General features: G+C 42.3%; 1 protein-coding gene across 1 annotated transcript in view; it reads right to left on the reverse strand.

The window, feature by feature from the left end:
- Positions 1-12,454, reverse strand: part of TTC37 (tetratricopeptide repeat domain 37) — a 95,142-nt gene that overhangs the window by 61,110 nt on the left and 21,578 nt on the right. The window contains exons 7-13 of the mRNA XM_018560535.1: positions 9,857-9,955; positions 8,429-8,537; positions 7,117-7,257; positions 6,537-6,638; positions 6,317-6,447; positions 4,916-5,002; positions 61-164 (exon numbers count right to left, since the gene is read on the reverse strand). Coding sequence (XP_018416037.1) covers positions 61-164; positions 4,916-5,002; positions 6,317-6,447; positions 6,537-6,638; positions 7,117-7,257; positions 8,429-8,537; positions 9,857-9,955 — 773 coding nt within the window. The remainder of the gene's footprint in view (positions 1-60; positions 165-4,915; positions 5,003-6,316; positions 6,448-6,536; positions 6,639-7,116; positions 7,258-8,428; positions 8,538-9,856; positions 9,956-12,454) is intronic.

Consider the following 12,454-nt stretch of genomic DNA (forward strand, 5'->3'; position numbering starts at 1 on the left):
TTAAAGGAGAGAGCTGATCTGAAGGGCGTTCTTCCAGGACAAGGAAGAGAAGTAACTAACCTTTTTTCAGCCTCTTTGTAGCTCTTCTGTGTGTAATGGATCAGACCCATCAGAAAATGTCCCTCTGCCATCTCAGGCAGTGACTGTACAAGTTCTTCCGACAGCTGTAAGTAATGGATAGTAGAAACATAAATTGCAAACACCACAATGGTTTCCTTTAATGGTCAACAGTTTCCCGCCAGCAATCTATACACTGACATTTCTCTGCACAATGTCCTGTGCTGGGGATATGTTAATAAACCTCCTTCCTTTAAGGATCACTAGTCACTGAATCCTTCCGCCAACAGTGATGATCGGGAACCAAATCAGAGTTGTTCCCAATCGTGAGGTCACAATGTCAGCTATGATACAGTGAACGCATGCAAACTGGAGATTTCACTGCAGCCTGGAGGTGGCACTGGTCATGTGTTTTATATTGTAATTGCCAGCCACAATTCAAGCCACAATACAAGTACATGTTGACATTTAAGCACATTTGTCAGCCTATAATTATTATTTTTTAAAACAGAGCGGATTTTTATTAAAACAGTGTACCAAAATAAAAGGCTTATATGTATAATTATTTAGGTATGCAAATAAGTTATAGAGTTATTGTCAAGTTATCCAACACATGTTGATGCTGGTAAATTTGGCCTGAGCATCCAAGCTTTAATAACCTCTGGTCACAAGAGAGTTAATAGTTCCATTTTCATAAAACGAAGCAATACAATGGGACTCACACGTGTCCCATTGTATTGGCTTCCCATTGTGAAAATGCATTTATGCTGCCATCAATCATTGAAACTTTGCTGTTTTCCACAAACTGTGCTATAAATGTATCCTGAAAAGAGATTTCAATGCTAGAAATCAGCCTATCGAAGTGTTTGTAGGAATACAGGACTAAAAATCTAGAGCTGTCCTTGATATTTTTTATTGTTGAAACACACTCACCATTTCAGGGCACCACATGCAAAAACTCTAAAACAGTTGACGGTCAATTGTCCACCTCAGCTAGTCATAGCGGTCAATTGGGGTAAGCACAGGCACAGGCTGGCTCCCACCGACTCCAAAGCAGGAAGTGCACACCCCCAAAAAAAGATTCTGGCTAATATGCATCTTCATTTAAAGGGGAAATATAATATATTTTCAGTCAGCTCATATATTGAGCTATTATTGCAGGGTTTGCCTTAATATAGAACTGTGGCTAGGGTATGGACATGCAAACAGGTAAGATGCTTTAAAACAAGCCCTCACTAACCTGTGTATGTGCAGATACCACTGAGCAATAATCATCAAAATCCTGAGTACAAATACTTTCATATTTGTTTTCACTTGGGGCTCATTCACACCACAGTGCCCCATTGGTGTGTTTTTTATGTGCTCTGCAGTGTGCTGTGATGTGTTACAGCACGTTAGAACTCGCTGCACAAAAATACGTGAACACAATTCCTTGTTCCGCTCCAAATACCTATCCCCCTTGATGCTCAGTCCCAGGGGCCAGCTCTAAGCTCACGATAGCCTCACAAAACAAAACACCAAAAGATTAGAGAATTTACACTCCAGAAAGAGAACCATATGCTTGTATTAAACAAGTCCCTGGTACATAGGAAATCCACCAGAGCTACTCCTCCGACACAATTCAATAAGAGCTTATAAGTAGAGTAAAACTAATCTATGACTAAGCTCTTAAGAAAAACACATCAGTAAAGGGTTTTAGGTGGATTGCCTATGTACCAGAGACTTAATACAGGTTTAATACAAACATATGGGATTTTGTTGTTTGGAATGTGGCTTTTCTTTTATTTGATATTTGGTAGCTGGGTAAAAATATGTCCTATTGTTTATTTGTAGAACACACCAGCACAGTATGTTGGAGTGACATGAAATAATAGAACTGCCAAACTGCCTTTGCTCTTGCTTTGAGCAATGCTGCTGGTGTGAAGGTGCTCTCAATAGACTTATTTGTCTCCCCTCCTTGCAGCAGGTTGGTGCCAGCCTTCTAATCTGTGATGCAAACGCAGGGAGAAGAGAAACTTCACTGGATCTCATGTAACTTTTGAGGATCAATTTCTCAGCAATTCTCAGTGTCTGCAGCCACAAATGTTACTAAGCCTGCACTCACACCTAGATGTCAGCGTTTTTGTGCGCAATTTCATCTAGCGTGTTTTTGCACATTTTTATGCGTGCACATGAAGACGTGCATCTTAGCTGGCAGATTGAAAGACATTGCGGTAAATGGACAAACGCGCAATAAAACGAGCACAGAAATGAGCAAAACACTTGTCACGCATTTCCATTGAAGTTTATGGGGCCAAACGCACTGTAAACTGCCCAAAGGAAGCTAATGTACTTTTTCCAGTGACGGGCATTTTACTCAGGTGTGAACAAGGGCCATTAAAAATAATGGGATTTCTTGTGTCGCATGACATAACGCCTAGGTGTGAATGGGGGCTAAAGATTTATTTTAAAGCTTTTACGGCTTGTTGAGAATATGTACACTGAATGTCCATAGCTTGGTCACAGTTCTGCTTTAACCACTTGCCGTCCGCCCGTTGTAAAAAACGAACGGACGGCACTGCTGCATTGGCGGGTTGCCGTCGCCAGACAGCATTTTTTTTCTGCTCGCGCGCGCCCCCTAGCGGGCACGCACGGGCAGAAAAGACCCGACCAAAGCAAACACCCGTTACCGGGTGCTAAACATATAGAGGATCGGAGGGTCCATAGCCCGCCGATCGTCTATATGTGCTCGTTTTTCGCCCCCCCCCCCGACTAAAAACTTTTTTAACAAGCTTGTTTTTACTGTATTACAGAAAAACTATTCTGCAGCTTGACATTGGTAACCTCTGTAATGATAATGAGGTCTGACAAACCCCAAACTGTGTGGAGAGAATAGAGTCATCGTACTTAGCACAGTGGCACTCTCATATTACCCAAAAGTCACAGGTTGTTAACAAACATGGTCAGATTTAAATCTTATGTCTTTGCTAGGCGTTCATGGAAGGCGACACATTTAATGTAAAACAGCCAGCAAAAAAGACACATTCGAAAAAAAAGCAGATGTGTTATAAACCCCCCAAAACAGTCCAAGATAGAAGCAAATCAACAATATCATAAACCTCCAGTAGCAGGTCATCAAAAGACTCCTGATGAGGTCATGTCTTCAACCATCTACTGAGCAATACAGGATGTGTGTCTGGATTTTGAACTCAAGCTCTCAACTCAGGTTCATATTCCATAAGGCCCGGTTCACAGCTGCACATCGCGGAACGTGCGTCCCATTCACACGTGTTCATGTACATTTGCGTGCCACGTTTGCCGAGTTTCCCCATTGATTTCCCTAGGTTGATAGACACGCGGCAAACAAGCTCATGTAGCATTTTTCACGTTTGGCTTTTTTGTTTTTGCGTGTTTTGCCATTAAGCACACGTTTCTGCACGCTTTGTCTCGCATTCACGGAATGCGCAAGTGTGAACCGGGTCCATCTCCAGTGGTAACTAAGTTACCTTTAAAAAAAGTGACACACTAATGTATAGAAAGATGCAATGTTAGAAAGCAAACATGCCTATATTACAAGGATACCATTTTAAAAAATTGTTAGGCTGAATCTCGGGATGCTTTAATTAGGACCTTTGCCTCATTAACCCTTTCGCTGCCAAGCCCTCCGGAACATTTTTCAAATCTGAACAGTTCAAACTATAAGCTGATGGTCGCTAAAGCGACCATCAGCTTATAGTAGAACTGTAAATGCCAGGTCCGTACGGCATACTGAGCTGGCCAGCTGGAAGCACTTTTGTAGCTCCGTATGCCGTACGTCCTTGGCAGCGAAAGGGTTAAAGGGATATTGTGGTTAAAAACTGTTACAATCCTGTCTGGGAATGGCAGTGAGTGTTAAGGACATGCAACAGCAAATGCTGTGAATGGCACATGTTTCTGGTAAAACACATGGTGGTGACTACTGTGTGTAAAGGTTTAGTTTAACTGCTCAGTACCCTGCTCCAGTTGTAATCACTCTTAGGCCCCATTCACACTGAGCGATTTATCGCGGATATTTACCGCGCGATATCGCTCTCCAATGCATGGCAATGGGGCTCTGTCCGTCGCTGTCGTGGGTCGCAACAGCAGGACCCTTTTTGGAGCGGATTTTGCCGCGATTCTAGTTTGCTCAATGCAACCATTTGCGCGATATCGCGCAAAATGCAAATCGCACGACAAACCGCGCGATTTGCGAATCGCTCAGTGTGAATGGGGCCGAAATCTGCTGGTGCTTAGATTGTTGTCCCAGAGCAGGAAAATATCCGCACAGACTGGGAACTGAGGTCTGTGTAATCATGACAACCTCTGCTTCTAAAACCTCTGCTTCGGGTCACTAACCTGGAACAAGTGTTTAGATAGGACTTCCCTCTGACCTTCCTGATCTGCACACATGTTCTAGGCCAGTGGCTCAAAGTACTTAAAGGAGAACTATGAGGCGAATGATTTTCACGTCAGCTCTATTGATCGGGAACTGAGCAAACACATAACGTCGCTCGCTCACTTCCCGATCATCTCCCTGCAGAGAGTGGTGACTGTCAGTCAATACCCCATAGTTCTTTTTTAAGCCAGAGTGAGCTGGCAACCAGAATTTTCAGAAGAACATCAGCAATAGCAAGTTACCTTCTCTTAGAAGAGATTTCTTGAATGTGATATTTTGCAGATTAGTCAATGAAAAATAAGCTGATTTATTTTGCAATATTAACAACAACATTTCTAAAAAGACTACATATTGCCTTTAAGAAAGAAAAATGTGTAATCTAACTCATTTACATAAAAATACAGTCAACCTAGTTTTGACAAGGAGTCAGGTTTATGCATTGCATTAAGTAGACAGAGACATTACCTTAGATGCTCGTTCCAAAAATCCCTGCTTTAAATACACCTTGCCTTTCAGGGCAGTGAGAGCCGGGTCACCGTCCTTATTAGAAATCTAGGGGGGGAAAAAAGAAGAAAAAATGGGATTTGTATAGGGGCTTTCCGTTTACCTGCAGATTTATTCTCGAGTACCAGCGTGTAATACCCTTCATTACCAGGCCATTTTTCTGCTTCCAGTGCTGTGAATTACTCCGACAATTACTCAGTCATGCAACACTGTACCCAAATTAATTTTATATTTACATGTATGTGTCATCTCTGAACTGACAACGTGAAAGTAGATTCTTTGGAGACAGAAAGAGCTTTCTTTTGTCAGCATTTAATAATCACTGGGCTTTTATTTTATACTATATATAGGGAAAATATATAAAAAAACAAAAACAGATATAATCGCATTTCATGATAATCAGTGTGCCGCTTTATGGTCCATATTCCCCTGTGTACCCTCTTGCTGCTCATAGTTGGTCATTGGAAGCAGTATTATTTACCGAATTGGCAGGAGAAGTGCTGGCTGTCAAATAAGACCTAGTTGTAGCCATTCCCAGGGCCGGTGGTGGCATAAGGGGGAACTTGAAGAGAGGGGGGAGAGAATCAGCGGTGCCAACGAAGCCAGCGCTAGAGGAAGCGAGGCAGCACCAGAGGGAGCGCTGACTCTATAGCGCCGACTCCTGTCACAGGCGGAGTGATACCAAATGCACTCTGCCTGTGAGGAATCGATAGTGAAAGTGCGCTTCACTCATTCTGGCCAGTGATTGGTTTGCAAATTGCTCTTGGAAAGGTACGGGACCCCTGATCACCATATTTTTGTACATGAATACATGTAGACTGTTGTACATGAATAAGTGTGGATTGTTGCACATTTTAAAAAAAAGACCTACCCCAAAAATAAGACCTATTGTGTTTTTTTGAGGCAAAAAAAATATAAGACTGTCTTATTTTCGGGAAAACACGGTATAATTACATCTGTCAGAGCTTTCAAGCGATCACTCCCAAACTATTGCTGCACCTTAAATACCTGGGAGTATTTACATTTTCTCTATAGATTGGTGGACAGGCAGTATGCCTTCTTTATTTTTTTTCCCCCAGAATTTAGCAGCAGAAATATCACAATTAACTTAATATTGTCTCTCACACACCAAAAATGAATATAACAAGAGATGGATCACTAGTACGTGATACATCTTATATCCCCTTTCAGCTTAAAATAAATATGTTATTAGGGCATTTAAAACTGAGCATATGCATTTCAAAATGAACAGGTAATCCAGAGGTTTAAACAGTTTTAGTTATATGCAAATGCTGACTTTTCCCCCTAAAATCACAACTTGCCACCACTGCAGTTGGTTCATACTCACAGTACTTTACCCACCTGTTCAATAGTTTTCAGGATCTCTTCCGGATCACAGTACTCCAGCATTGCTTCAGCTTTCAGCTGCAGTGCCATATTCTTATGCTCAGAGTCTCTGGGTGATAGGTTATCATGTGACAAAGCCTTAATGACTAAACGTAGAAAAAAAAAAACAATTCTATTGTAAGTAAATGCTAAAAGACACAATGTCACTACAGTATGCTCAAAATTCAAGGTTTACTTTGTTCACAGGATAGAACAGCCTCTTCATGTCTGTGTAATTTCTGCTGAGCCCGAGCCAGAAAGAACCATGCATGGGGGCATGAACTCACTTTATGTACTCCTACAAACCAACAAAAACATGTTTCAAAAGAATATAAGCAGGATGGGTTTCAGCAACACAGAAAATGTACTCTGCATGTCTACACTGAGTGCATTTAAACTGAATCAGGGGATACAGGATACTTGATGAGAAGCTATCATTTTCTTCCTGGAACAAGTTGAGATGAGGCGTTGGATTCAAATAATGAGAAGAATGGTCAAATTGTGATAAAGCACAATGGTCCTGGAAAGGCCACTTTCAACAAAACTGGGGTTCACACAACTTGTACTTACCGAGTCCACTGCAGCCTTACCCAACACACTAGAGAAACAGAATGAGTATTGTGGCATGAGCATGCACTCTCAGCCAGAGAGTATCATTTGTGAAAAGTGAATTTGCCAATTTAATCAGAATGCATTGATTATTACATCACGGATCCTACTAAGTATGGTTGATACTAGTCTCTATATACAAGAAAAGATGTCAACATGTCTTTTACCTGTAGACAATTTCTCTACTGCCAGATCATACTTTTTATCATTCAGGGCTGTGATTCCCATTCCAATGAGGCCAGATCCATTGGAATTGTCCAACTGCACAAGCCTGTTGTAACACTGGACAGCTTCTTCACTAACGTCCCCTGTGTCAAAGCAACATGTACATTGATTACAATTTCTTATCAACTTTTGGACTATTAACTGTAATCTTTAAATATAATTTATGAATGCACACAAAATGGGTAAAAAAATTGCATTATAAGTAATTGTTACTAATTTTTAAAGCTGGTCAAGAGGCAGATGTGAAAACCTCTTTAATTTTGCAGTCATTAAAAGTAAATAAAATGTATTTTTTACATAAAACTAGCAAAAGTGCAAGCATTTTAGAATGGGCAAGGTTGGGGATATTAGGAAAAATGTTGAAGAACTGATTTAGTGGGTGAGATGTGTAGGGGCATAATGTGGCAGTTATGGCGGTGGGCAGTCAGTATGTGCAGGAAAGGATTGCAGAGGTTATGATGGTGGGCATTATGTGCAGGAGAGGAGTGCAGAGAGTATTGCAGGTAGCAGTATGTGCATGAGAGGCGTGCAAAAGGTATGATGGTGTGCAGTATGTGCTGGAGTGGAGTGGGCAGAGAGTGAGATATGTCACTGGCTGTCACTTGCAAGTCTGTTCCTGGTTCACTGTTATGCACTGTGTCCTACGGGGCGTTTTGTCACTGGGGGACCAGAAACATGAAGACAGTGTTCGGTGTGGTAAAGTAGAAGTCATAAGGCAAAGATAGCTATGAGGCAATATAATAAATGGTCTAGTACTAATCCTATTTACTATGCTCACAGGTTGAGCTTTTGTGAGGTACACTTGATGTTCAGTATGTTTAAAAGCATGCTGGGGGTGCAGAGTTTATTTCAAGACCGGGCAAATCATGGGATTAATGAAAAGGCAGACCGATCCAGTTATTGCATGCATACCTTTTTTTTAGAACCCCTTTAAATCTTTTTGTTCTGGTGAGTTGCACAATCATTATATCGCGTATTAACACATCATTCATTTGAATTCATCTTTCACCAGAGCAGACAAAAAAAACCGAAACACTTGCTTTTGTTATGTGGAGCACCACAGCGCATGGAACTGCATTAAAAAGTTTCGCAAACGCACGTCCATTGCCTTAGTGCATTTAGGGTGCCACTGACAATGATTTGCATCGTAACAAGCCTTAAAAAACCAATTTGGTTCTGAGGAAGGAGGCGTGCCTATTAGCTTCACAGCAGTGACAAAACTGGGAACCCACCGACAATGAAAGGATTGCTTACCGGACTTAATGAAGTGCAAGCTAAGGACTTCCAGAGGATAGGTGAGGGTAGGGTAAACTGCTGCCATGTTGGTACATATCTCTTTTAACTTGGCTTCTTCATGTGGCAGCTTGTAAAAAAAAACGGGGGGAAAAAAACAGCTCTATAATTTTTCACATTGCAAGAGGAGACTATACAGGTGCTTATACACCGCATAAGCCAAGTATGGTTGGTTTATCCACAGTTTGTTAGTTATCTTCAGCACATGTATGAAAAACACATGATTTTCCCCCCAGATTATAACCCCCCAGCTTATGTGGAATGAATAATCCAGTCAAACAAGTGTCTCTGCCCATGTATGTAGTAAAGGTGCTACACGATATGGAAGTTCAGAAAGGGCAATACATTTAGATTTGTCCCAACCTGGTTAATTCAGGGCAGGACCAGTCAAATTTGTACATATTGTTCACCTAGTATAATTACAATGTATAGTGAAGACACTCCAGTCTGTGGACAGCATAGCCCAGTTCTTCTTAAAGTAGAACTGAAGCTAAAACATTTTATTTCATTTTGGAAAGAGTAAAGGAGGCTTATAACCACCATCAGCTTTTCTGTCATCTGTGTCCTATTGGGGAGAATTCCCTTCCTGTCCAATAGCCACAACAGGAAGTAAGAAGAAATCCCTCCAAAGTGAGGGAAATTCCTGGTGGTCAGTAGGGTCACTGGAACTAGTGTCCCCATTGGAACATTTCCCATGTATTGCTGTTCTGACAACCCAAAATTTGGAAATGTCTTTAACTTTCACATCGATAAAGCTGGCCATACACCTTACAATTATCTGATTATCAGATTTTCTATGGTCAGATGGAAAAAGTGCAACAGATTCCTCCATCTACGGTAAACTGTGTGGATGGAGGAATCTCCCACTGGGCCAAGCTTTAGTATCCTTCTAGTTGGCGCCGCAGGCTCTCAAAATACCTGAATAATGCCTGCATCCAATCAGATTGTTAAGGTAGTTTGAGAGCCAACGAGGCCGACTAGCAAGATACTGAAGCTTGGCCCAGTGGGAGATTCCTCCATCCAAACAGTTTAGCGTAGATGGAGGAATCTGTTGCACTTTTTCCATCTGGCCATAGAAAATCTGCAGATAATCTATAGGCGTATGGCCAGCTTCACAAGGACAAATGGAGAGGTTGAATCTCCCTAATGGAGACACAGACAACATTAAAAACCTCAGAAGTCTTCTAATTCCTCTCTACTCCTTTAAAAAAATGTGGCTTTGATTTGCCTACAGAAGAACCACAATTAGGAGTTATCCCCATAAGATGCCCATGTCTGCTTACATGGATCCTCTCAATTCAATGAAACAACATGATGAAATGAATCAGGTTATTAAATCGCATATATTAAGTGACAACATAGACAAATACAAAGTAATATACAATGTACCTTAGACAAGCAGAGAACAAAGTCCTGATAAAGTACACGGTGTTCATCTCCTGGTACCTCTTCCAAGTAGGAAATGGCATTTCCAAATGCATTTAAGAGCTAGAATAAAAGCAAGTTGCATATTATCTTAAAATCAATCAAAAAATAAAGTACACTTAACTATAATTTATTTTAAAGTGTGCATTATGGACTCTAACAGCAAGCCATAAAAACACAGTACCCATGGGAATTATCTAAATAAAAATTTCTACAAATAATTGTAGGCATGATGTGGAAGCCCTGGATGCCATATACAGACTATATTGCCAAATTACATGATAAAATGTATTTATTACTGCGTACTTGAACTTACTTTCCACTAATGGCAGGTTAGCAGGGGACGGTATGCGGTCAATGTGTGCAGAAGCCCTTGTCAGAACAGTGCAGCCACCGCCATGCCCCAATGTCTCATGCATGGGAACATTACATTTAAGGGAGCGGAGCCTCTTTTTTTCTGAATTCTTACTACAGGTTAGTGATTGTATTATCACCCTACAGCCAGACAGCTTAGCAGTAACAAACAGTGACTCTCCCTAATGAGACCACAGAGAGCAATAAACACATAAGACCCCGTTCACACTGGGGCAGTTCAGCCGCGCGGATTCGGCTGCATGGATCCGCCGACATGCAGTTTCCATACAGGTTTCAATGGATCCGCACTGATCAGCGCGGTTTTCGGCGTTTTTAATTGCGTTTCAGAGCTGGATGCAATTTTAAAGCTTCCAAAACCTCCCTTTTGAGATCAGCACAGTAACCACGCTGATCCACCAACCGCCCTTAAGCAGAAATAGCCAACACTCCTTAAAGACTATCAGGGTTATTCACTAAAGGGTGAAGAGGTTGGAGAAGGTAGGATAAGGAAAAAATAGAGGATAACATGCTGGAAAAACTCTCCTATTCAACTCACTTTCTCGTCTAGCTATGTTCTCCTAGATTGTTCACTTCTCCTGCCTTCAAAATCCTCACCCTTTTGTAAAAAACCCTGTCTGCAGTGGCGTAACAATCACCATAGCGACCCAGGTGGCCGCTATGGGGCCCGGGGCACAGTGACGCCCAGCCAGATGCCGTGCGGGCCGCCTGGGTCGCTATGGGATGCTCTGCTGGTGGCTTTCACCGTAATCTGTGCAGCAGCGCGTTCAATGAGAGCCAGGCGCGGCGGTGGAGCAGGCCGGACTTGGTTTACCGGCAGAGGAGGAGGAGGCGGGGCCCGTGGTCGGCAGCATGGAAGGAGGCGGTGCCCGGTGACGAAGGAGGTGGGCCTGGCGACGGAGGAGGCGGGGCCCATCAGCGACCGTGGACAAAGAGGAGGCAGACAGGTAAGGAGTGCGACCAGCCCATCTGAGGGTAAACCTGCAGAGCCCACCATAGAGAGTCTATGGTGGGCTCTGCAGGTCCACCCTCAGGTGGGATCTCGAGTGGGCTCTGCAAGGGGTATAACTAGAAATCACGGTGCCCCATCCAAAATTTTGCTATGGGGCCCTGTGATTTCTAGTTACGCCCTTGCCTGTCTTTATTAAAAGCAAAGGCGTTAGTAACATATATTTACAGAAAATACAATGCGAAAGCCGCACTTTCCTGTCAAAACCCCAAAACTGTTAAGTATAAAAAAAATAACTTCAAAAATATAAGTCCCACAAAAAAAAATAAAACGCAAAAAAAAAAGTTTTTAAAATCTCCCACCCCCACACAAATGCAAAATACACGTCGGGTGCACCTAGGTGCAAAAACGACGACTGTACAACAAATGTTACATGTCACCATGAATGTCGGAGTGAAAACATTAATTCTAGTGCCATCAATGACTGTTAACACTAAATTGATGAGCAGTAAAATAGTGTATTTTAAATCGTAAAAATGTTGGTTTGGTAAATATATGCGCAAAATATTGTGCTACATAAAAAAAGATTGCAAATATATGCTAATAAAACAGAGGATCATTTATCAAAACTTATATCTATTTTTTGTTTCAGGTCTTAACTGAACAAACTTAAGGTGCCCATACACTGCACGATTCTCGTACGAGAATCGCGGGAAATCCCGCGATCGTACGAGAATCGTGCAGTGTATGGAAGGCGTGCGACCGTTTCTACTGTACGGTCGCACGTCTTCCGTCGAACCAGCAGGCTAGAAAACCCGCCGGGAATCGTACGATTCTCGGCGAGTTAGGGGTCCTGCTGGTTCGACAACTGCCGAACGGGCCGGTGTGCGCACGCGCACACAGCCCGTTTGCAGTCATTGTAAGCCCGGCCCTCATTGCAGTCATCGTAAGCCCGCCCCTCAGGGGGCGGGTTTGCGATGATCGCAAGTACGATCTGCCTGTCCAAGATGGGCAGATCGTACGTTTTTTTAAGTACTTTACAATCCTCGCAAGACAAAAGTCTTGCAAGGGTTGTAAAGTGTATGGGCACCTTAAGAGAGAAGCTGATTGAATGCCGTGGACAACTGTTCCAGACTCTCTCTGCTTCAGTTTGCTAAATTCCCCCATAATGCTTAAGGAGTGTTGGCCATTTCTGCTTTAAGTAGGGTGTACACTGGTAGATTTTTCAACAAACGTTCATA

The sequence above is a fragment of the Nanorana parkeri genome, unplaced genomic scaffold (genome assembly GCF_000935625.1).
Source record: "Nanorana parkeri isolate BGI_ZX_2015 unplaced genomic scaffold, ASM93562v1 scaffold462, whole genome shotgun sequence".
Taxonomy (NCBI): domain Eukaryota; kingdom Metazoa; phylum Chordata; class Amphibia; order Anura; family Dicroglossidae; genus Nanorana; species Nanorana parkeri.